At 47.2% G+C, this 26,552-nt stretch overlaps 1 protein-coding gene across 5 annotated transcripts in view; it reads left to right on the forward strand.

The window, feature by feature from the left end:
• mcf2la (mcf.2 cell line derived transforming sequence-like a) overlaps positions 1 to 26,552 on the forward strand; it is a 581,983-nt gene that overhangs the window by 459,285 nt on the left and 96,146 nt on the right. For all 5 annotated transcript variants that reach the window (XR_015080758.1, XM_086006132.1, XM_086006130.1 and 2 more), the window contains 3 exons: positions 8,979 to 9,069; positions 11,352 to 11,471; positions 19,275 to 19,391. Coding sequence is in view for 4 of the 5 variants with exons in the window: in XM_086006132.1 (XP_085862258.1) it covers positions 8,979 to 9,069; positions 11,352 to 11,471; positions 19,275 to 19,391 (328 nt within the window). In the remaining variant the exon portion in view is untranslated. The remainder of the gene's footprint in view (positions 1 to 8,978; positions 9,070 to 11,351; positions 11,472 to 19,274; positions 19,392 to 26,552) is intronic.

Raw genomic sequence — 26,552 nt, forward strand, 5'->3', positions numbered from 1 at the left:
CCCGGCCTCAACAGCTTTTTGGGGGAGTGTGTTCCAGATTTCCACTGCCCTTTGTGTGAAGAAGTGCTTCCTGACATCACCCCTGAATGGCCTGGCTCTAATGTTAAGGGAATGCCCCCTTGTTCTGGATGCCCCACCAGAGGAAATAGTTTATCATTATCTACTCTTATCAACTCCTTTAATCATCTTAAACACCTCAATTAGCTCACCCCTTAATCTTCTATACACATCCCCTTTTCCTCTCCATTTCTAAACCCTTCCCTCCCCCTCTGCCCCTCTTCCCCTCCTGAACAGTACCCTTGGACTTGACTCGCATTGCACAATGCTACATTAATACATTCAATATCAGCTGACTGGTGGTAAGTTGGCTCACTGTTCCAGGTCCGATGCTGATTTTCCACCTGACAGTGTTGGGATGCCAGTTTGGGGTGCCGAGTGGGGATGTGGTGGGATCACCGACCCATGATCTTTTTCCCAGGGTGTACCACTAAACATCAAACTAATGATTGTCTGGTCCATGGCCTCATCTAGCTCACTGTCTGCATTCAATGGGGCCAGACTTGGCCATGTGTCCTTACGGGACCCAACCTAGAATAACAAGATTAGCCACGTGGATGTACGACTTCCAGTACTGGATGAGCAGACGTTTCCTCCGCCACAAACTCCGTTCACTAGCCACTGACTCCATACTCCTCCCTGGCCACTGCCTGAGGCTGAACCAGGCTGTTTGCAACCTCGGAGTCCTATTTGACTCTGAGCTGACCATCCGACTCCATATCCTGTTCATCACGAAGGCCGCCTACTTCCACCTCCGTAATATCGCCCGCCCCCGCCTCAGCTCATCTGCTGCTGAAACCCTCATCCAGGCTAATGTTACCTCGAGACTCGACCATTCCAATAATCTCCTGGCTGGCCTCCTATTCTCCACCCTCCGTAAACTTTAGCTCATAAAACTCCGCTGTCCGTGTCCTAACTCGCACCAAGTCCCATTCACCCATCACTCCTGGGCTCACTGACCTACATTGGCTCCCGGTCCAGCAACGCCTTGATTTTAAAATTCTCATCCTTGTGTTCAAATCCCTCCATGGCCTCGCCCCTCCCTATCTCTGTAACCTCCTCCAGCCCCACAGCCTAATGAATCCATAGTTAATTACACAAACGAGGGTTGTATTCCCTGGAATTTAGACGGTGAAGGGGTGATTTGATCGAAGTTTTCAAGATATTAAGGAGAACTGATGGGGTAGATTGAGAAACTATTTCCGCTGGTTGGGGCGTCTAGGACTAGGACCCCTAGTCTAAAAATTAGAGCCAGACCTTTCAGGAGTGAAGTTCGGAAAATCTCTACATGCAAAGGGTGGGAGAAGTTTGGAAAACTCTTCCACAAACAGCAGTTGATGCTCGATCAGTTGTTAATTTTAAATCTGAGATTGATCGATTTCTGATAAGCAAAGGTTATTAAAGAATATGGGCCAAAGGCAGGTATATGGAGTTAGGTCACAGATCAGCCATGAGCTCATTGAATGGCGGAACAGGCTCAAGGGGCTAAATGGCCTCCTGTTCTAATGTTTCTATAACCCTCCGAGATCACTGCACTCCTCCAATTTTGGCCTCTTGTGCATTTCCCTGATTTCCTTCGCTCCTCAATTGGCAGCCGTACCTTTTGCTGCCGAGGACCTAACGTCGGGAATTCCCTTCCTAAACCTCTCTGCCTCTCTACCTCGCACCGCCTTATCACTCCTTAAAACCTACCTCTTTAACCAAGCTTTTGGTCACCTGTCCTGTTATCTTCTTACTGTACATGGCTTGGTGTCACTTTTTTTGATAAGGCTCCTGTGAAGCGCCTTGGGACGATTTACTATGTTAAAGGCGTTAAATAAATGCAAGTTATTGTTGTTGCGGATCTTGTGTAGGATGCAGTGCGTGCGATGTATGTGCATTTTGTTTGTGTCTGTCTCTAACCCTCTCCCCAGCACCCGCTTCTTTAACACATGGTCAAGGCCTGGATCCCAGGCTTACTTCAGGTTTGCTGCCCGATCAGTTCACGCAGGTGAGCACTGTGCACAGGCTGGACGTGGTGGGGGAGTGGAGGAGGAGTTCTGAAGGGAAGGAGTAGACCGACACTGAAGTGTGCAAAGCAATGCTGGGTTCTGGAGGCAGTGCCTGATCTGAAGGTGTTCTAGGAGAGGTGACGTTTGTCAGTTAACTGGTGGCAGGAAGACCTTTCATCCCTGTGCATCATCCACCAGTTTCAATTTTTCCAGAAAATCTCTGGGGCTTCAAACCACTGACACGAGTCAGCATTCCTGATTCTTGCCTTTTACCTGTTGTTCCCCACCTGTCCACTTGGTTCGGGGTCACTTATTTTCCAGTTGCCAGCTCTGAGGTAGGCTCCACACAGCAGACTGTGGTTACTGACGCTGACTGACCCATGGCTTTCACTTGCTTTTTTCCAAATCTATTGACGTGCCGCCGCCTAGCGGCGATCCTTTGTTACTGATGGATGAGGCACAGCGAGAGCTGGGACTTGACGAATTGTCATCAAAGTGTCTGATGAGTTCCTGTGGGAGACCTGTTAACAGAAAAGGTTTCACTATTTCCTCATTTGGAACTAGTGATTATTTTTAACGCTGCGTTCCTTGAGATTTTTGCTTTTAGACCTGGATACCCTCCCCATTACCAGCGCAGTGCTGAGCTCCCCGGTCACTCCCCATTACCAGCGCAGTGCTGAGCTCCCCGGTCACTCCCCATTCCCAGCTCACTGTAGAGCTCCTCGGTCACTCCCCATTCCCAGCGCACTGTAGAGCTCCCCGGTCACTCCCCATTCAATTCAATTCAATTCAATTTTATTTGTCATATATGCAGCAGACGTGTGTACTGCACAATGTAATGTTGATTTTTACGAGTCCTCCCAACATTGGAATAAATATGGCATAACAATGATAAAAATACTAATAGAAATACAGTAATAATAAATAAAACAACAGTAATAAATAATAATAAATTATTAGTTCATGAGTCTTATGGCGTGGGGGTAGAAGCTGTTTCGAAACCTGCTGGTACGAGACCGTATGCTTCGGTATCTCTTACCGGACGGGAGCAGGGCGAAGAGGTTGTGGCTGGGGTGGCTTGCGTCTTTAATCATTCTCAGGGCCTTCCCCCGGCACCACTTGGGGTAGATATCCTGGACAGCAGGTAGTTTAATTCCTATAGTATGTTGTGCAACTTTCACCACCATCTGTAGAGCCTTGCGGTCTGTGGCGGTGCAGTTGCCATACCAGGTAGTGATGCAGCCGGACAGGATACTCTCGATGGTGCACCGGTAGAAGTTGGTGAGAATCTGGGGGGCCATTCCAAATTTCTTCAGTCTCCTGAGGAAGAACAGGCGTTGGCATGCCTTCTTGGTTACGACGTCGATGTGATGGGACCACGTTAAGTCCTCCGTAATGAATACACCCAGGAATTTGAAGCTGCTGATCCTCTCCACCTCAGCCCCTTCGATGTAGATTGGGGTGTGTCCCTCCCCCTGCCACTTCCTGTAGTCCACGATCATCTCCTTTGTTTTGCTGATGTTGAGGGAGAGGTTGTTGTACTTGCACCATTCTGCTAGAGCTCTTACCTCCTCCCTGTAGCCTGTCTCGTCGCCATCTGTGATCAGGCCTACAACGGTAGTGTCATCAGCAAACTTGATGATGGAGTTGGAGTTGTGCGTGGCCACGTAATCGTGAGTAAACAGGGAGTACAGAAGGGGGCTGAGCACACAACCCTGGGGAGCTCCCATGTTCAGGATCAGTGTTGAGGAGGTGTTACTGCCTATTTCCACCACCTGGGGTCTGCCCGTCAGGAAGTCCAGGATCCAGTTGCATAGGGAGGTGTTAAGCCCTAGCTCACTGAGCTTGTTGACAAGCTTGGATGGGATAGTGGTATTGAATGCTGAACTATAATCAATGAACAACATTCTCACATAGGTGTTCCTCTTATCCAGGTGTGATAAGGCAGTGTGCAGTACAGTGGCGATGGCATCATCCCTAGATCTTTTTGGGCGGTAAGCAAATTGGAGTGGGTCCAGTGTGTCAGTTAGTAAGGAGTTGGTGAGTTTTGACTAGCCTCTCAAAGCACTTCATGAGGACAGAAGTGAGTGCTATGGGGCGGTAGTCGTTTAAACAGGTTACTTTTGTTTTTTTGGGGACTGGAATAACCGATATCATCTTGAAGCAGGTGAGGACTACAGACTGGTACAGTGAACGGTTGAATATATCCGTAAACACGGCTGCCAGCTGGTCAGCGCATGCTCTAAGGACACGCCCAGGGATTCCATCTGGACCGGGTGCTTTGTGGGTGTTCATTCTCTTAAAAGTCTTGCTCACGTCAGCCACGGAGATTGAGAAGACCGGTTCGTCCTGAGCCGCGGGCGCCCTTGTAACAGGCCAGTTGTTGTTGGCCTCAAACCGGGCGTAAAAAGTGTTAAGCTCGTCCGGGAGAGAGGCATTGCTGGGCATGACACAGCTGGGTTTCCCTTTGTAGTCTGTAATAGATTGTAGTCCACTCCACATCCTTCGCGAATCTGAGCTGTGATAGTGTGACTCCACTTTATCCGTGTATTGTTTTTTTGCATTTTTGATGGTTTTTCTTAGCTCGTACTTTGATTTCTTGTACTCATCTATGTCCCCAGAGTTGAATGCGATGGACCGTGCTTTTAGCATAGCACGGATATCGCCATTTACCCATGGTTTCTGGTTGGGAAATATTCGTACAACAATCCTCGGAACAACGTCGTCTATGCACTTGTTTATGAAACTAATGACTGAATCTGTATATGTGTTGATGTCATTGTCCGAGGCATTCCGGAACATATCCCAGTCAGTGGAATCAAAACAGTCTTGTAACATAGCGTCTGATTGGTCCGACCAATGCACTGTAGAGTTCCCTGGTCATTCTCCATTCCCAGCTCACTGCTGAGCTCCCCGTTCACCCCCATTCCCAGCTAACTGCTGAGCTCCCTGGTCACTCCCCATTCCCAGCTCACTGTAGAGCTCCCCGGTCACTCCCCATTCCCAGCTCACTGTAGAGCTCCCCGGTCACTCCCCATTCCCAGCGCACTGTAGAGCTCCCCGGTCACTCCCCATTCCCAGCGCACTGTAGAGCTCCCCGGTCACTCCCCATTCCCAGCGCACTGTAGAGCTCCCTGGTCATTCTCCATTCCCAGCTCACTGCTGAGCTCCCCGTTCACCCCCATTCCCAGCTCACTGCTGAGCTCCCTGGTCATTCTCCATTCCCAGCTCACTGTAGAGCTCCCCGTTCACCCCCGTTCCCAGCGCACTGCTGAGCTCCCTGGTCATTCTCCATTCCCAGCTCACTGCTGAGCTCCCCGTTCACCCCCACTCCCAGCTCACTGCTGAGCTCCCCGTTCACCCCCATTCCCAGCTCACTGTAGAGCTCCCCGTTCACCCCCGTTCCCAGCGCACTGCTGAGCTCCCTGGTCATTCTCCATTCCCAGCTCACTGCTGAGCTCCCCGTTCACCCCCATTCCCAGCGCACTGTAGAGCTCCCCGGTCATTCTCCATTCCCAGCGCACTGTAGAGCTCCCCGTTCACCCCCACTCACTGCTGAGCTCCCCAGTCACCCCCACTCCCAGCTCACTGCTGAGCTCCCCGTTCACCCCCATTCCCAGCTCACTGCTGAGCTCCCCGTTCACCCCCATTCCCAGCTCACTGCTGAGCTCCCCGTTCACCCCCATTCCCAGCTCACTGCTGAGCTCCCCGTTCACCCCCATTCCCAGCTCACTGTAGAGTTCCCTGGTCATTCTCCATTCCCAGCTCACTGTAGAGTTCCCCGGTCATTCTCCATTCCCAGCTCACTGCTGAGCTCCCCGTTCACCCCCATTCCCAGCTCACTGCTGAGCTCCCTGGTCACTCCCCATTCCCAGCGCACTGTAGAGCTCCCCGGTCACTCCCCATTCCCAGCACACTGTAGAGCTCCCCGGTCACTCCCCATTCCCAGCGCACTGTAGAGCTCCCCGGTCACTCCCCATTCCCAGCACACTGCAGAGCTCCCGGAACCCTCCCCATCCCTCCCCCACCGGAGGAACAGTAGCACAGTGTTGATGTTATTGGACTAGTAATCCAAAGGCTTGGAGTAATGATCTGTAGACATGAGTTCAAATCCCACCGTGACAGCTGGCGAATTTAAATTCTGCTATTAAATAAAACTGAAATAAAAAGCTAGTAATGGTGACATGACCATGAAACTATCGGATTGTTGTAAAAACAGTTCTAGTTCACTAACGTCCTTCAGAGAAGGAAATCTACTGTCCTTACCTGGTCTGGCCTCCATGTGATTCTAGAACCACAGCATCATGGTTGACTCTTAACTGCCCTCTGAAATGGACTAGCAAGCCATTCAGTTGTACCAAGCCACTACAAGAAGACAGACTGCAGCGGTTCAAGAATGCGGCTCACCACCTCGGGGGCAACTAGGGATGGGCAATAAATGCTGGCCTTGCCAGCGATGCCCACATCCCATGAATGAATAAAAAAAAATATACAGAACCCTCCTCTCCCCATCCCCACTGGAGATACAGAACCCTCACCACCCCTCTCCCATTAAAGATACACAACCCTCATCACCCCTCACTGGAGATACAGACCCATCACCTCCCCTCCCCCACTGGAGAGAGAGAGAGCCCTCAACACCCCTCCACCTTCACCACCCTGTAGCGGGAGGGTCAGGGCTATTATTACGCACCTTCCCCCGCCCAGGGTTGAATAGGATCATCATCACTCAAGGAAGGGACAGGACCATTAACACTCCCTTCCTTCCCACCACCCCCACAGGAGGGGGGAACAGGACCTTCACCACTCCCCAAAAGGAGACATGGGCTTGATACTGTCACACAGAGGAAAAAGAAAGACTTGCATTTATATAGCACCTTTCATGACCACTGGACGTCCCGAAGCGCTTTACAGCCAATCAGGTATTTCTTTTTTGCAGTGTAGTTGATTGAGGGACACCGGGGATAACTCCCTGCTCTACTTCAAAATAGTGCCACAGGATCTTTTACGTCCACCTGAGAGAGCAGACGGGGCCTCAGTTTAACGTCTCATCCAAAAGACGACACCATCGACTGTGCAGCACTCCCTCAGCACTGCCCTGGAGTGTCGGCCTGGATTTCCGTGCTCAAGTCTCTGGAGTGGGACTTGAACCCACAACCTTCTGACTCGGAGGCGAGCGTGCCACCCACTGAGCCACAGCTGACCCTACAAATACAAATTAATGAACATGCTACATCAGGAAGGGACAGGACCCATGTCATCTCCCAGATGGATGGACAGGTCCATCACTACCTCCAGAGGAAATGACAGGCCCATTACCACTAATCCCCACCCCTACAACGGGAGAAGCAGGGCCATCACCAACCCTAAGAGGAGGATGTTACAAGTTTACAGTCTTTCTGTAGATATTCTTGTGGGTACAGCAGTAAAAGTTGCTCCTGTAACTAGTCTGAGTGCCTTGCGCTTAGGGGTGTGTCCCTACTACCGAATATGTAACAATGCTATAGTGTAACACAGGGTAATAACAGTCATGTCCACCGGTGAACTGAACTGGATATTTGTATCTTCATCGCGCAGTGAGTTGTTATGCTCTGGAATGCACTGCCTGAAAGGGCGGTGGAAGCAGATTCATCAGTAACATTCAAAAAGGAATTGGAGAAATACTAGAAGTGGAAATAATTTGCAGGGCTATGGGGAAAGAGCAGGGGAGTGGGACCAATGTTCCCTCTTATTTTGTTTTTGGGCATGTGGGCCATTGCGAAACTTTACATTGAAAAAACTGGTCCCGGGCTGCACTGGGCTGGCAGAGAGGTGTGTGGCTGCACACCTTATAGAGAACGTTGAGTGGGACTAATTGGATAGCTCTTTCAAAGAGCCGGCATAGGCATGATGGATCGAATGGCCTCCTTGTGTGCTGTATCATTCTATGACTATGACTTTCCTGCACTGTAATTAAAACTGCTTTTGGATTTTAATTCGGAAATGTAAAGAGGGAGGAAAGCTCTTCTCAGCTACTGAAGCAACACCTACATAATACAGCAAATCTCAAGCTAGAGAAGAGGATTTTATTGTTGAACAAATTCTGCAGTGGGTGGGCTCAGGCTCACAGCTGCTGCCCATTTGTTCTGCACCCACTGAATATAAAAGCAGAATTTTGCAACAGAATAATCCAAAGGAGAGGTCATATCTGAGGTCTGTAGTTCGCTTCAGTGTGATTGCATTAGCAATCGAAATATTTGCTCGCTGGTTATGTGCTTGTCCATCTCCTTTACATCCCAATTGTGATTGGCTTGAAGCCAGCTGCTGGCATTGTACAATTGGCTCCGATTTACAGAGACTGGGGTTTGCTGACTCCTTCGTTCGGCACTGTGTGTGACACGTATAGTTGAATGAAACAGAAAAGTGAAACTGCTTCTGACAGATCACTGCCCCACAGCTTGTCCTACCTCTGTATACAGTCGATCTGATGTTGACACTGAATGCATCCCTGCTGCTCCTTTTGGGAAATGCTGAAATTTCATTTTCTGAAGGATTTAACACATGTTGTGAGAGATTTCCTGGATCTCTCGAACGACCATAATTTACAGTATCTTATAAACTTGTTGAACCATGTGGCTTCATCAGCAACTGTGACCTGTTGTGATGTGTGACTGGTGACAGTGTCAAGAAGAGTGTGCTCTGATCTTGTCTCATGACTTTAGTGATGGTTGAATTTGGCAGTGGATTGTTCCTCACTAATGAATGGAGTGGTGGCTTTGAATCCAGCGCTCACTATCAGGAGAATTAACGTCTGTGAAAGAAGTGTGCAGCCAGGCGGACTGTTCAGTGGAAGAGTCCGCACACCGAGAGGCTTGTGTTTGGTGCAATTATCTGAGAGAAGCTGCTGTTTTTTATTTTCAATTTAATTCCTGAACTTCTTTTCATGTTCAGCCTTCAAGATGGTGGCATTGGATTTATTCTGCTCGTGGACAGGAGACAGGACAAATGGTCCTCTGTGAAAGCATCGCTGCTGCGAATTGCGGTGAGTCTCGTTGCAGCTCAGATTTCAGCTGCCGCCTCCTCATGAGCACTGTCGTACCTTTAAAGCAGTTGCTGAATAACAAACATGTAAATTGAAGCAGTCATACGTGGGATGGATCACAGTGTGCTTTGTAGCCCATAGGCAGGGGAAACCTTTTGCTAAGGCAGCCCATGGTACACATTGAGCTGATTTCAAGAGTCAGATTTCCAGTGACACTGGAACAGCACAGGGTAAATTCACTGCTCCCACTCTGAAAGGAAGGCTCAGCGATTGGGCACACTGACACACATTCTCCCTACTGGGAGGGCAGGACCACTGATTTTGCCCTATATTTGTAAAGCATCGACTATGTTCTAATTCCTTTTAGTGCTCGTGCATGTTAAAAAATAATCTTTCGATAAAAAATTTCCTGATTTTATTTAAATCATATGCAGTCATTAACAGTAACACAAAGTGGATTTATATCCTACTTTTGCTTGGTCCTCTCTCACTCATTTTACTCATTGCTATGTGTTACCATCACTCTCTAAATCATAGACCTCATGATGATTGAAATATTAAATACCTGGGCTGAGCTGCCAAACCATTTCTGTGTTTTACAGCTGCAATGTACCCAGGAATTTGTAGAATATTTTTGTGATATTAGAAATCTAAAAATACACTTCCTTTACATTTAGTTTCACATTTTGGGGGAGCAAAGTACTGAACACACAGGATTTCCACCATGGGAGATCTCAGGGCTTTCATTCATTGCTTCTGAGTGTTAGTGTGTAATTTATAAATATCAGCAAAACACACAATTGATTTCCATTCCCTTCGCCCAAAATATAAAAGCCACGCAGTTTAAAATTTCTTGGCTGTTCCGGTGGACGTCTAATGTTAACTTCGGCAGGATCCCCACTCAACTGACTTCAAACTCCCCCAGGACCCGGTCCCAACATGGTGCCATCATTTCCAATCTCTGCCCGCCCCTCGAAGACCATCGACATGGGAACAGGAGCAGGCCATTCAGCCCCTTATGCCTGTATCGCCATCAGTTGGATAATCACTGATCTGTACCTCAGCTCCATTTACCTGCCTTACCTCCATATCCCTTAATACCCTTACCTAACAAAAATCTATCAGTCTCCAGCTGGAAATTTTCAATTGACCTTCAGCATCCACAGCCTTTTGGTGGAGAGTTCCAGATTTCCACTACCCTTTGTGTGAAATAGTGCTGCCTAACCTCGCTCCTGAGTAGCCTAGCATAAGGGGATCAGGACCGGGGCAGGGGCTCTCTAAGTCAGCAGTTCCCACACCCTGGCACATCGGAAATGTTCACGCGTGGATTTTGGTGAAGAACAGGACCAGGCTTGGCTGCAATGTCCCCACAGTCACGTACCAGTCAGCACTCACCATCAAGGCTCACAAGGGTGGTGGGGGGCAGCGATAGACTGCATGTAGTCAGTACCCAGGTAAAGGATTCTAAATTTTGGGGGAATGAGAATTTGGCAGGGAGAATTTGGATGGGAATTTTTAAATTTAAACTGCACTGTTAATGCAACAAACGTGTTGAACAACTTTAACAGGGTACCTCGCAGATGCTGGGCTGAGAGGTTGTTTACCAGCTGCTGCTGTTCTGTCGTATTACACCATCAATCTAACGCTGGAGGCTGGAATGAATGCAGCACTGGAGGGAACCTCAGCCAGTGTTCCTGCTCCGGATTGACACATGTAGCGACTAATGTAGTAACATTAACCTGCCTTTTCTCTTTCCAAGTGTTGACTGACCTGCTGTGTATTTCCAGCATTTTCTCTTTTTCTGTTGGGGTAGCTGTAAATGCTCCTACAGCATTATTTGGAAAAGAGGGGGGAGTTATCCAGTGCCATGGCCAGCATTGATCCCTCATCCAACACCACCAAAACATGACTGGTCAATTATCTCATTGCTTTTTGTGGGACCTTACTGTGTGCTAATTGGCTGTCCATTTCCCTATATTTCAAGTGCCTACACTTCCAAAGTACTTATTTGGCTGTGGGACATACTAAGTACATGAAAGGTGCTATGTGTTACTTTTCTTTCTCTGTTCTGTGCACTCTGAGAAACACTCAGTACTGCTATACTCTTCAACTATTGCATTAGTTTCATACTCGAACCTGTTACCAACTAATAGACTGAGGCAAAGTGTCAGCATTAGGCATTATACCTATGAATGAACAACTGTTGCCTTCTGCAAGTCTCCATTTTCTGATTGGGCTTTTTCGGATTTAAATCGGTACTTCTATTTTCTCTCTCATTCTAGGGATCATTCCCAGGAAACCTTGAATTGGCCCTCGTCCTTCGACCTTCAGGAACCTTTCAGAGAGCAATCTCTGACTTTAGCCTGAGATTTACTCGAGATGATTTTAAGTTGAAGGTACCGGTAAGTGAGATTTCAAATAACTTGATGTGATCTTTGGAAAGATTAGTGTTTTTTAGCCAAAAAAATATTGATCCAAAATATTATCCAAGGATTGTGCTTTGGTCAGCCTTATTAAGTGATAGCTAGTCGATTCTCCATGGTTTTGTACAAGAGGAGTTAAGACCAAGTGTATTCTTCAGGTGAAGCAGGGTTGGAGGGTGGGATAATTGGATCAGTACGCAGACATAATTCAGTGCCCAATTGAAAGTCAATGACCCTGATGTTAACGGGGAGGGCAGGAATGGTGTGGGGGAGCCTGGTAGTGGGCGTGGAACCCGACGTGGATGTTCTGCTGATCTTAATGGCAGGACCTCATTTGAATAATTTTGTGCTGATTGACTGCCTGGCCAGCAGGCGGGAGCAATAAGTAGTGGCAGGAGGCCGAAGCCAGGGACTCACAGGGACGGTCTCCAGAAGTCAGTAGGTGGGGTGTCTTCAGGCTGCGAGCTGGGCTGTGATCAGGAGACGCAGAAGACCGGGGTTGGGGAGGGCTGAAGGCTTCCTTGTGAGGCCTGGAGGCAGCACTCCTGCACCTCTTGACCCACAAGGTGTGCTAAAAGGAGCTGATCTTCAGAACTTACCTTAGGCAGTTGGTGCCTCGCGCCCCAGATCTGCTGTTGGCCAGCCGACAGCGCGGGACTCCCCCGAGCTACAGTTAAATTTATCGGCCACGACTTTTGAATGTTAATTCGGCCACCTCCTCCTCCTGCCTTTTGTGGGAGCCTCGTCAATGGCCTGATTTGGGTTTGTAAAAATGTAAACGGGAGGGGTTAAAATGGAGACCATACATCCTTACATTTCTGTTAGTACACTGTAATTACACCCTCCTGCCAGAGGTGGTGTTGCTGCATCTCCATTGTGGGGATGGTGAAATTACAGTGTGACAAGTTTACATAGATAATTCCCATTATAAATGTGGCCATAGGAAATTGTAATGGAAAAGTTGGCAGGAAGTATTGCAGATATTAGATTTTTAATATATCATTAGTCGATCTCCCATGGTGCACAGGGAGTGAAGACCAAGGTGTCGATTTTGTCGAACCTGTCGGGAAGAAGGCGGGACTTCCCCTTTCGGGTTTTTGACCCGCCTACTTCGACGTCCGGTCAATCCGCGCGATTTTCCCTTGATTGACCTTGTTAAGCTCGCCCAGCGGGCTCAGCAGGCCAATTAAGGGCCACCCGGCAACAGGTTTCTTGACAGATGAAATATCAGTGTCTCACAGCTGTTTGAAGCTGTGAAACACTGACACTCTGAGTTCTACGCTGAGTCATTCTGCACAGACTCAGTTAGAACTCTTACCGGCACTCAAAGCTGAAGGCTGTCACTTTTGACAGATCGCAGCCGTTCAGCTTTAAGTTCCAGGTGAGTGATGGGCTCCCAACGGCTACAGGAAGAAAGGCTGTTAAGGTAAGTACAGGTAAGTAAAAGTTCTTTACACACTTTAGACACACCAAACACACTTACCTTTGCACTCATGCACCCATCACTCACCTGAGCGCCAACATCGCGACCCCTCCAACTCCTTCAACCCGACGGCCCGCCTGCTCTACCTGACGTGGTTTGGAGCCGTCGGGAAACCCACACGAAACCCCTCAAAATAGGGATTAGGCTAAAAGCTGCCTGTTAACAGGCAGTTAATTGGCACTAATCCCTTCCCGCCTGGTTTCGGCGGGTCCCAGTGCGGGGCAGGTACCCGCCGCCCCTGAAACTTACGTGAGGCGGGGTTTTGGGCGGGATGGTGTCGGGACCCCCAAATTCAGGATTGATTCCCCCCCCACACGCCTGAAACCCCGCCTGAGGGCTCCCCGAAAATCTAGCCCCAAATGTAGTCTTCAGAAGTGGGGTTAGAGTGCAGGAGAAGAATTGGACCAGGGTGCGCAGACATCGTTCAGTCTCCATTTGAAAGGCACGCGCTCTGTCCTCATTTCCCATTATAAATTCCCATGCCCACATTTATAATGGAAACTGCCTATGTAAACTTGTAAATAATATATTATATACTATAGATACATGTGACCTGTTTGGCAAGCTGTACGCATTCATAATGTGACTGTTTGACCAGCCTTATTAATATAAAATGTGACTGTTTGGTCAGACTTCTTAATGTATAATACTGTCTGGCCAGCCAGGATAGAGACCATTCATTCAGCTGCCTTTGCTGCTTCCCCCTCCTTCCTCTTACCAACAAAGCCAAACCTCCTCCCAGATTCGCACTCTAGCACAGAACCTGCATCTCTCCCTATTTTCTCTCCCATCTCCGTCCATTCTCTCTTCAAGCTCAGCTCGGTCGCGATACCCACCTCCTGCTCCCTTGACTCCATTCCCACTAAACTGCTGACCACCCAAATTCCCTTCCTGGCTCTCATGCTAGCTGACATTGTAAATGGTGCCATCTCCTCAGGTATTGTCCCCCTTCCTTTCACAATCCCTGTCATCACCCCTCCTTTAAAAACCCACCCTTGACTCTTTGTAAACTGCCACTCCATCTCCTACCCCTCTTTCCTCTCAAGTCCTTGAACATTTTGTCCCGGCCACTGCCCCCCTCCTTTCCCCCCTGCCCCCCCCCAGATCTGTGCCCATCTCTTGCACAACTCCCTATTTGAATCCCTCCAATCAGGTTCACCCCTCCCACAGCACCGAAGGGCCCTATTCAAAGTTATGAAGGACACTGTGACCATGGTGTCCCTGGCTCAGCTTTCTTCCACTGAAACCCTCATTACACCTTTGTCACCTCCAGACGCAGCTATTCCAGTGCACTCCTGGCCACCACACTCTGTAAACTTCAGTGCATCTAAGTCACTGCTTCCTGTATTCTATCCCCCCCGCCAAGTCCCAGTCCACCATCACCCTGTCCTCGCCCCCCCACCAAGTCCCACTCCACCATCACCCTGTCCTTGCTCCCCCGCCAAGTCCCACTCCACCATCACCCTGTCCTCGCTCCCCCGCCAAGTCCCACTCCACCATCACCCTGTCCTCGCTCCCCCGCCAAGTCCCACTGGACCATCACCCTGTCCTCGCCCCCCCGCCAAGTCCCACTGGACCATCACCCTGTCCTCGCCCCCCCCGCCAAGTCCCACTGGACCATCACCCTGTCCTCGCTCCCCCGCCAAGTCCCAGTCCACCATCACCCTGTCCTCGCTCCCCCGCCAAGTCCCACTCCACCATCACCCTGTCCTCGCTCCCCCGCCAAGTCCCACTGAACCATCACCCTGTCCTCGCTCCCCCGCCAAGTCCCACTCCCCCATCACCCTGTCCTCGCCCCCCCGCCAAGTCCCACTGGACCATCACCCTGTCCTCGCCCCCCCGCCAAGTCCCACTCCACCATCACCCTGTCCTCGCCCCCCGCCAAGCCCCACTGGACCATCACACTGTCCTCGCTTCCCCGCCAAGTCCCACTGGACCATCACCCTGTCCTCGCCCCCCGCCAAGTCCCACTGGACCATCACCCTGTCCTCGCTCCCCCGCCAAGTCCCACTGGACTATCACACTGTCCTCGCTCCCCCACCAAGTCCCACTCCACCAACACCCTGTCCTCGCTCCCCCGCCAAGTCCCACTCCACCATCACCCTGTCCTCGCCCCCCCGCCAAGTCCCACTGGACCCATCACCCTGTCCTCGCTCCCCCGCCAAGTCCCACTCCACCATCACCCTGTCCTCGCTCCCCCGCCAAGTCCCACTGGACCATCACCCTGTCCTCGCTCCCCCGCCAAGTCCCACTCCACCATCACCCTGTCTTCGCTCCCCCGCCAAGTCCCTCTGGACCATCACCCTGTCCTCGCTCCCCCGCCAAGTCCCACTGGACCATCACCCTGTCCTCGCCCCCCACCAAGTCCCACTGGACCATCACCCTGTCCTCGCCCCCCGCCAAGTCCCACTGGACCATCACCCTGTCCTCGCCCCCCCGCCAAGTCCCACTCCACCATCACCCTGTCCTCGCCCCCCCGCCAAGTCCCACTCCACCATCACCCTGTCCTCGCTCCCCCGCCAAGTCCCACTGGACCATCACCCTGTCCTCGCTCCCCCGCCAAGTCCCACTCCACCATCACCCTGTCCTCGCTCCCCCGCCAAGTCCCACTGGACCATCACCCTGTCCTCGCTCCCCCGCCAAGTCCCACTCCACCATCACCCTGTCCTCGCTCCCCCGCCAAGTCCCACTGGACCCTCGCCCTCCCGCCAAGTCCCACTCCACCATCACCCTGTCCTCGCTCCCCCCGCCAAGTCCCACTCCACCATCACCCTGTCCTCGCTCCCCCGCCAAGTCCCACTCCACCATCACCCTGTCCCTGCTGACCTACATTGGCTCCCAGTCCCTCAATGTCTCCAATTTAAAATTCTTATCCTTGTATTTAAATCCCTCTCTGACCTCGGCGCTCCCTATCTTTGCAAATTCCTTTCCAGCGGAGAGCATGTATAATGAGGCCCGAGGGTTCATCTGAATTATTGCAGAGTGAAGAATCAGTAAGTTAACATCCTGCTTCAGGTGCCTCAGTAGGTTTAGAGGATCTCTGCAGCACATCCCGGCAAGGATATTTATAATAATCGTTGCCTACTGCACAATTATGAAACTCATAAAGGGTTAGTTCTTGCAGGTGATGAAAGGAGGGTAAAGAAAAAGACCCTCATTCACCTGATCACAGGGAGGCAGGATAGAGAGGAGGTGCCTTGGAGAAACCCATTACCAGTCACTCGAGATAAACTGCAGGAGATAATCAGCAATTGTTTCCAATAAAGCTTAATCATGGCTTTCATATTTGACCTGAAACATTGAGCAATGCCCATTGATTGATTGCCCCAGTCTGAGCACTATTCCCCAATGCAATAAATCTTTGGTCGATTCAGGGAGAAGTCATTCAATCACAATATTACCATAAGGAGCAGTATATTCCAGTAGAATCATACAATCACACTGACAAATTTCATGTTTCATAATTACAGTAAGATACACAAGACTACTTTGACTATTTACCCCTGTGTCTACACTGTGTTCCAGCCTTTAAACTAACACATGTTCCTAAGCTCTTACTTCTGTTTGGTGCTCATTGAGTGCCAGGAGGTTGGGAGGCACGTGGTTGGAACATTTCCACTGGAGCTTTTGAGGACAGGTGACACTCATCTCAGTGATGCTGCTCCCCTTGAAGGACCTGCTTCCAGCGACACATCTCTTGCAATTAAAAGGGTTGCCAGGCCCCGGCATAAAGCTCCTTCATACATTGGCATAGGAGGGGACAAAAGGAAGGTGCATCAGGGTCGCTATCCTGGGAGACAGCGGCATCTTTTACCACTCCTGCCAGCCCACTGGTACTGGACACGGGCACGTTTGGGCTAATAATCGGCATGAGAGCAGACCCAATAATCTGAATTAATCATTGAAAACCCAGAGCTATGGCGTTTTTAAGGGTGTCTTGCAAGGAATCTATGGAAACTGTTGTAGTTGCCATTCCAGAAGCCACAAGTCTCCCCGGAACCACCTCCTGATGCCTTGTTGCTGCAGATATCTCCTGGGCTGCCATATTTTCCATGCAGTGTGGCAGAAACAGGTAGTGGACTCCTCCATCCAGCATCTCCACCACATGCATGGAAACCATTTTCACTGCCTGCACACGATATTAATGTTCCTTGATCATTTATCTCTTCTGAACCCTGCCCTCCAGTGAGGTGTGGCTGACTCTTGCTCTCTCTTGTCCCTCTGCTCACTGGTGCTTGATGCATCACTCTGTGACATACCTTCTCTCTCTCGCTATTTATATACCCCGTGCGGCTATATCTAGATGCTTGAATAAGCATGATGCCACAATGGAGTTGGTCAGCCTGGAGCTGGAGTTTTTGCTGCAGAGCTGTTCGGCTGATCATCAGACTAGTCATCTTCAGTGAGTGCAGCCTCTAGGATGATGGACTCTCACATGTAACTTAAAAGAAGCGACTGGGCAATCATAGGAGGCCCTACCTGCGCATTGTCATTCTGATAGTAACTCAACCAAGGCAAGAAAGTCTAGGCAGCTTCTGACATATTTGTATAAATGAACGCATAAACTGAAAGCTTAGAGGTAATACTTGTACTTCTGGGTTATTTTATGTTCACACTCCAGGTGGGGAGCCTCGCCCTAGGGGGTTTTGGAGGGGGGGTGGGTGGAAAGCGGGGCATATCTCACAAATTAGGACGTATGCCCAAATTCCCAATGTGTGCTTCTGGCGGTTGTAGCTTCGCACCGGGAATGCAAATCCATAAAATTACCTGTATAGTTCCAATATTATTTGGATCTTCCATCCCTAATACTAGTGAACATACATACAGCACCACTTATGCATTATTCCTTTTTTAAAATGGTTTGATTTTCAAAACCAGATCTATTGATGGGAAAATTGTGAAATTAGTTTACTGTTAAACTTGGGCAAAACTCAGGAAGATTAATAAAAACATCTTGAAGCTCCCAGCTTCTCCGTCTCCACTGCATCTGTTCTGATGATGCCACCTTCCATACCGGTGCTTCCGATATGTCTTCCTTTTCCCTCAACCAGAGATTCCACTCCACTGTGGTTGACAGGGCCCTCAACCTAATCCATTCCATTTCCCGCACTTCTGCTCTCGCCCCTTCTCCCTCCCTCCCAGAACCACAATAGGGTTCCCCTTGTCCTCGCCTTCCACCCCACCAGCCTCCACAGTCAACGGATCATCCTCTGCCATTTCAGTCACCTCTAGTGTGATCCCACCACCAAACACATCTTCCCCTCCCCTTTGAGCATTCCGAAGGGACCGTTCCCTCCGCAACATCCTGGTCCACTCCTCAATCACCCCCAACATCCCCTCCCCTTTCCACGGCACCTTCCTGTGCATGCGCAGGAAATGCAACACCTGCCTATTACCTCCTGTCTTCCCATCCACACACTCCTTCCGGGGGAAACAGCGATTTACTTGTACTACTTGCAATTTAGTATATTGTATTTGCTGTTCGCAATGCGGTCTCCTCTACATTGGGGAGACCAAACACAGATTGGGTGACCACTTTGCGGAACATCTCCATTCAGTCCGCAAGTGTGACCCTGAGCTTCCGGTTGCCTGTCAATTTAATTCTCCGCCCCACTCCCACTCTGACCTCTCTGTCCTCGGCCTCCTGCATTGTTCCAATGAAGCTCAAGGAACAGCACCTCATCTTTCTATTAGGCCTTCTGGACTCAACATTGAGTTCAACAATTCCAGATCATAACCTCTGCCCCCATTTTTTTTGGATGGCAGCTGTTGCTGATGATTCTGCTATTCCCATTTACACCTCCACTAAACTCATCTTTTGTTCCTTTACTTTTCCTATTGCCATCTTCTTTTGCCTTGCTCTATCATCCCTTTTGTCATTTAATCTCTCCTGCCTTCCAGCCCATCACAGACCTTCTCTTTTGTTCTTTCCTCCCCTCCCCCCTTTCCCTGCCCCTACACTTGCTTAAAACCTGTTGCATCTCTAACCTTTCCCAGTTCTGACGAAGGGTCATCGACTTGAAACGTTAAATCTGTTTCCCTCTCCACAGATGCTGCCTGACCTGCTAAGTATTTCCAGCATTTTCTGTTGATATTTCAGATTTCCAGCATCCGCAGTATTTTGCTTTTGTCTTAAAACAGCCGGTTTACTTCATTTAGTTTCATAAACCATTTGCTATTTTCTGAAAAATGCTGAGTGTTTGTTTAGCAGAAGTTTAATTGATTTATGCCAGTTAAGAAACCTTTGATTTTGCAGTGTGTTATGGGCTCACTGTATTTATAAGGATCTTCTCTTGCAGATCATAATGCTGAATTCAGTAACAGAATTACACAGTTACATCGACAAAACGCAGCTGACCCAGGAACTTGGAGGTACCCTGGAGTATTGCCACAGTCAGTGGTTCTGCCATCGGACTGTGAGTAGTGATCAACTTTTTTATATACAGGAAACTTGGCGATATCCGGCACCGACGAGACCGAGCTGCTGCCGATCTATCAAAACTTCCGGATAGACCAGCGCTAATGTTGAAGGATACGGAGGTTTTCATCTCCGTATCTGACAACAAACACTGTTGCTTAGCATCAGCTTGTAAACACTCGGCCCGTACCTTGGAAGCATCTCTGAAGCTGTTGCTAAGCTACAGAGACGCTTTCCAGAGCCTGACTGTTTAAAAAAAAAAAATGCTAGGAGAAGAAAAAAAACCTAACCAAAACGGCTGCTGATTTCTGCCGTTAGATCGAGGTTTCTGGACATACAACCTTCGGATAAACCAAAGTTTCCTGTACTAGTAGACCTCCCGTCATATTGCTTATGGCAAGTTGGAGGATGCAATGGGCCAGATTTTGTGGAGCGGTGTGCCCGTTAGTTAGATTTGTTTGTGCATGTTTAGGTTTATAAATGTTTTGCCCACAAAGTTGCTGGAAGTCCTGGCGGATCATACAACTAGGGCTGTAGAGAGGGCTTTAAACTAACTAGTGGGGGGGAGGTTCCTAGAGAGCAAATAATAAAAATGACAACAGAGAAGGTCATAGACTTAGGTAGCAGTGGGGAAATTAAAAACCAGAGCGTGTCAGGAAGGGGCAGAAGGTATGGAGTAAAAGGTAAAGTAATAAAAAGGGCAAAAGCAGGAACTAAGTGTCACAAAACATATTTGAAAGTTCTCTATCTGAATGCACGTAGCATTCGTAACAAAATAGACGAGTTAATGGCACAAATAACTACATATGGGTATGATCTTGTGGCCATTACAGAAACATGGCTGCAGGGTGACAATGCCTGGGAATTAAACATACCAGGTTATTTAACGATCAGGAAGGACAGGCAGGAAGGAAGGGGAGGTGGGGTGACTATGTTAATAAAGGAAGGAATCACTAATACAGAGAAATGATATTTGGTCAAAAGATCAGGATAATGAAACAGTTTGGGTGGAGGTAAGGAATAATAAGGGGAAAAAAACACTAGTGGGCGTTGTCTATAGGCCTCCGAATAGTTGCAACTCTGTTGGACGGAGTATCAATCAGGAAATAGTTGAGGCTTGTAATAAGGGAACATCTATAATTATGGGGGATTTTAACTATCATATTAATTGGACAAATCAAATTGGGCAGGGCTGCCTTGAGGATGAGTTCATTGAGTGTATTAGGGATGGGTTTCTTGAGCAGTATGTAACTGAACCGACCAGGGGGCAAGCAACCTTAGATCTGGTCCTGTGTAACGAGACAGGATTAATTAAAAAATGTCCTAGTAAAGGATCCCCTTGGAATGAGTGACCATAACATGGTTGAATTCCATATTCAATTAGAGGGTGAGAAGGTTGGATCTCAAACAAGCGTGCTAAGCTTGAATAAAGGAGACTATGAAGGTATGAGAGCGGAATTGAGTAGAGTGGATTGGGAAAATAGATTAAAGGGTAAGACGATACATGATCAGTGGTGTACATTTAAGGAGTTATTTTACAACTTCCAAAAAATATATATTCCACTGAGAAGAAAAGGGTGTAAAAGAAAAGACAGCCATCCGTGGCTAAGTAAAGAAATTAAGGATAGTATTCGACTAAAAACAAGGGCATATAAGGTAGCCAAATCTAGTGGGAGGATAGAGGATTGGGAAAACTTTAAAAGACAGCAAAAGATAACAAAAGGATTAATTAAGAAAGGGAAGATAGATTATGAAAGTAAATTAGCAAAAAATATAAAAACAGATAGTAAGAGTTTTTATTAGTTATATAAAAAGAAAAAGGGTGGCTAAAGTAAATGTTGGTCCCTTAGAGGATGAGACCAGGAAATTAATGGTGGGAAATATGGAGATGGCAAAAACACTGAATGAATATTTTGTATCAGTCTTTACAGTAGAGGACACTAAGAATATCCCAACACTGGACAAACAGGGGGCTATGGGGGGGGGGAGGAGCTAAACACGATCAAAATCACTAAGGAAGTGGTACTCGGTAAAATAATGGGACTCAAGGCGGATAAATCACCTGGACCGGATGGCTTACATCCTAGGGTCTTGAGGGAAGTGGCGGTAGGGATTGTGGATGCATTGGTAATAATTTTCCAAAACTCCCTGGACTCGGCAAAGGTCCCGGCAGACTGGAAAACTGCTAATGTCACACCCTTATTTAAAAAGGGCAGTAGACAGAAGGCTGGAAACTATAGACCGGTTAGCCTAACATCTGTGGTAGGTAAAATTTTGGAGTCCATTATTAAGGAGACAGTAACAGGACATTTAGATAATCATAATTTAATAGGACAAAGTCAGCATGGTTTTATGAAGGGGAAGTCATGTTTGACAAATTTGCTGGAGTTCTTTGAGGAAGTAACATATAGGGTGGATAAAGGGGAACCAGTGGACGTAGTGTATTTAGACTTCCAAAAGGCATTTGACAAGGTGCCACACAAAAGATTATTGCTTAAGATAAAAAATCACGGGATTGGGGGTAATATTCTGGCATGGATAGAGGATTGGCTATCTAACAGAAGGCAGAGAGTTGGGATAAATGGTTCATTCTCAGACTGGCAATCAGTAACTAGTGGTGTTCCGCAGGGGTCGGTGCTGGGTCCCCAACTCTTTACAATCTATATTAACGATTTGGAGGAGGGGACCGAGTGTAACATATCAAAGTTTGCAGATGATACTAAGATGGGAGGGAAAGTAGTGAGTGAGGAGGACATAGAAAACCTGCAAGGGGACATAGACAGGCTAAGTAAGTGGGCAGAGATTTGGCAGATGGAATACAATACTGGAAAGTGTGAGGTTATGCACTTTGGCAGGAAAAATCGTAGAGCAAGTTATTATCTTAATGGCAAGAAACTGGAAAGTACTGAAGTACAAAGGGATCTGGGGGTCCTGGTGCACGAAACTCAAAAGGTTAGTATGCAGGTGCAGCAAGTGATTAAGAAGGCCAATGGAATGTTGGCTTTCATTGCTAGGGGGATAGAATATAAAAATAGGGAGGTATTGCTTCAGTTGTACAAGGTATTGGTGAGACCGCACCTGGAATACTGCGTACAGTTTTGGTGTCCATACTTAAGAAAGGACATACTTGCTCTCGAGTCAGTACAAAGAAGGTTCACTCGGTTAATCCCGGGAATGAGGGGATGGATATATGAGGAGAGGTTGAGTAGATTGGGACTCTACTCATTGGAGTTCAGAAGAATGAGAGGCGATCTTATTGAAACATATAAGATTGTGAAGGGGTTGGATCGGGTGGATGCGGGGAGAATGTTCCCGATGATGGGTGAAACTAGAACTAGGGGGCATAGTCTTAGAATAAGGGGCTGCTCTTTCAAAACTGAGATGAGGAGGAACTACTTCACTCAGAGGGTGGTAGGTCCATGGAATATGCTGCCCCACAAAGCTGTAGAAGCTACATCATTACATAAATTTAAAACAGAAATAGACAGTTTCCTAGAAGTAAAGGGAATTAAGGGTTACGGGGAGCGGGCAGGAATTTGGACATGAGCCTAGGTTCGGATCGGTCATGGCCTTGTGGGTAGCGGAGCGGGCCCAGGGGCCGTGTAGCCTGATCCTGCTCCTATTTCGTGTGTCTAATTCTGTTAGATTCAGGAGATGGTTTTGTGATAGTAGATTGGCGGTTAGGATCAGGTCAGCCATGATCTTATTGAATGGTGGAGCGGGCTCGAGGGGCCGATTGGCCTACTCCTGCTCCTATTTCTTATGTTCTTAAGTGTGGTGAGGGCAACAGGGCATCTGGGACCTTGGTGAACGATGGGACAAACAGTGTATCTTAACCAATAAGATCTAAAGATTGAGGAAGAGACAGAGGACTCACTGAGAAGGAGGGTGAATTAGAAAGGGTGAATTCAATGTCAAATCAGTTACAGAAAGAGAAATGAAGAAAGGGAAAGAAAGATTGGATTAAGAGAGAGAGAAAAAAGAGACAAAGGAAAAAGTAAGAATTTTTTTTACATAAAGTTTACAATTTGACATTTTAAAAATCTCCTAAAACAATTCACAACCTCAAGGAATGAGACGCCACACTTTTATAATTGTTCACTTTCTGGGCAAGAGAGGTTGATTGGCAGTCATTAACAATTATCACGTCATTAAAAGGGTACTTATGCTGTTAATTACTAGGCTTACCTTTCTGTGACGAGTTTAATGAGCAATTAATGTGCAAATGCAGCAACTTCATGAAAATCACAGGGAACTTAAGCAGCGTTAAGATGCCGTTTTTGTGAAGTTGACAGTGGAGTGGTGCAAATCGTCGAGCAACTTGTGCCGATTTGCAATTCACAGGGTATCTCTTCATCACTACAAGTTGCTGGACAATTTTCACATTGTGTGTCATTCAGATGCAGTTATCTTTTCAGCAAAACCTATCCCAAAGTTTTGTGACAATAGGGGTGTTATCAACAAAGTATGATCAAGAGATTGTGACAGGAATTAAGTGTGACACTTGAGACATCATTGCATCCTCAATCCCTATATCTTCCCAATCCTCGCTCTCATCTCTTCCCTCACCCTTCATGAACCCAAGGGCGGATGGTGAGAAGTCAACGGACCCTTCACCCTCACCCTCCTTCCTTCCTATTCCTTTCAAACAGGCTTTGTTTGCTTTCAAACTTAAATTTAACAAAAAATTAGGATAATGAACAAAACTGTCTGCCCCTCTCTCTCACACAGGTGTAGCCTATTGGCATTAACCCTTTCTAACTCAACAAAAACAGATAATTAGTTGGCTTTAGGATCAGTTGATATTTTGAAAATCGAGTAAAGATCATCCCTTTCCCCTCTGTCTAATTCATAGGATTACATCGGATATACGGCACAGAAACGGGCCAACCAGGCCATGCCGGTGTTTATGCTCCACTCGAGCCTCCTCCCGTCTTTTCTCATCTAACTCTATCAGCATAACCCTCGATTCCCTTCTCCCTCACGTGCTTGTCCAGCCTCCCCTTAAATGCATCTATACTATTCACTTCAATCACTCCCTGTGGTAGCGAGTTCCACATTCTCAGCACTCTTTGGGTAAAGAAGTTTCTTCTGAATTTGCAATTGGATGTCTTGGTGACTATCTTATATTGATGGCCGCTAATTATGCTCTTCCCCACAAGTGGAAACATTCTCTCTGTATCCACTCTATCAAAACCTTTCATAATTTTAAAGACCTCTATTAGGTCACCCCTCAGCCTTCTTTTTTCAAGAGAAAAGAGACCCAGCCTGTCATCCTTTCCTGATATGTATACCCTCCCATTTCTGGTATCATCCTTTTAAGTCTTCTCTGCACCCTCTCCAGTGCCTCGATATCCTTTTTATAATATGGCGACCAGAACTGTACGCAGTACTCCAAGTGTGGTCTAACCAAGGTTCGATACAGGTTTAGCATAACTTCCCTACTTTTCAATTCTATCCCTCTAGAAATCAACCCTAGTGCTTGGTTTGTTTTTTTATGGCCTTGCTAACCTGTGTCGCAACTTTTAGTGATTTGTGTATTTGTACTCCGAGATCCCTTTGTTCCTCTACCCCACCCAGACTCGCACCCTCCAAGTAATAAGTGACCTCCCTATTCTTCCTACCAAAATGTAATACCTCACATTTATCTGTGTTAAACTTCATTTACCAATTTTATACCCATTATGCAAGTTTATTAATGTCCTACTGTAATTTGTTGCAGTCCTCCTCAGTATTGACTATCCCCCCAATTTGATGTCATCCGCAAATTTAGGAATTGTGTTTTTGATTCCAAAATCTAAATGGTTAATGTAAATTGTGAACAACAGTGGTCCCAGCGCTGATCCTTGTGGAACACCACTACCCACCTTCTGCCACTGTGAATAGCTACCTTTTACCTCTACTCTCTGCTTTCTGTCTTGAAGCCAGCTAGTTATCCGTTCTGCTACTTGTCCCCGACTCCGCATTCTCTGACCTTGTTCATCAGTCTATTATGGGGTACCTTATCGAAGGCCTTTTGAAAATCTAGATAAATTACATCTACTGCATTACCCTTGTCTACTCTCTCTGTTACCTCTTCAAAAAATTCAATGAGGTTGGTCAAGCAAGACTTTCCCTTTTGAAATCCATGCTGACTCTTCATTATTATACTTTTGGTTTCTAGATGTTCTTCTATTTTCTCCTTTAGTAGGGATTCCATTATTTTTCCTACCACCGACGTTAAGCTGACTGGTCTATAATTCCCTGGACATGTTCTATCCCCCTTCTTGAATATCGGTATTACATTAGCTATCCGCCAGTCCTCTGGGTCTATACCTTTTTCTAACAAATTATTAAATACTGTATGTGTAGTAATGCCTCTGCTATCTCTTCCCTAGATTCTTTTAAAATGTGTGGATGCAATCCATTCGGACCAGGGGTTTTATCCTGTTTGAGTTTGATTAGTTTATTTAATATCTCCCCTCTTTTTATTTTAAATGAACTTATCTTGTTACTAATCTCATCATCCAATGTCATGTCCACCTGTTCTATCTCTCTGGTAAATACTGAAGCAAAATAATTATTTAATATTTCTGCCACCTCTCTATCGTTACCTGTGGTATTATCCTGTCTATTCCTTAATGGCCCTATTCCCATCCCAACCTTTTTTTATTGATGTGCCTGTAAAATATTTTACTATTTTGTTTTATGTTCCTTGATAATTTAATTTCATAGTTCCTCTTTGCCTTCCTAATTGTTTTTTTGACTTCTCTCCTAATCTGTTTGTATTCTCCCTTATTATGCACACTCCTGCTGTCCATGTACTTAATGTATGCCTCTTTCCTTACCCTCAATTGTTCCCTTATAACTTTATTCATCCATGGAGTCTCATTAGTGTTTAGTTTAGTTTCTTTTTAGCGGCATATATTTTTCCTGCACTCTGTTAAACACCATTTTAAATGTTTCCCATTGCTGTTCTACATTGTTGTTTGCTAATATTATTTTCCCACGTTCTGTTCTCAGCACCTCAAAATCAGCTTTTCTCCAATCTATTAATCTGGTTTTCATCATTCATTATGTCCTTCTCAATTATCATCTTAAAGCGCATTATATTATGGTCACTATTGTCTAGATGTTCCCCTACCTTTACTTCTCTTGTCTGCTCTGGTTCTTTCCTCAT

Source organism: Somniosus microcephalus, chromosome 14, assembly GCF_052327205.1.
Source record: "Somniosus microcephalus isolate GS21.2 chromosome 14, FLI_Smic_1.0, whole genome shotgun sequence".
Taxonomy (NCBI): Eukaryota; Metazoa; Chordata; class Chondrichthyes; order Squaliformes; family Somniosidae; genus Somniosus; species Somniosus microcephalus.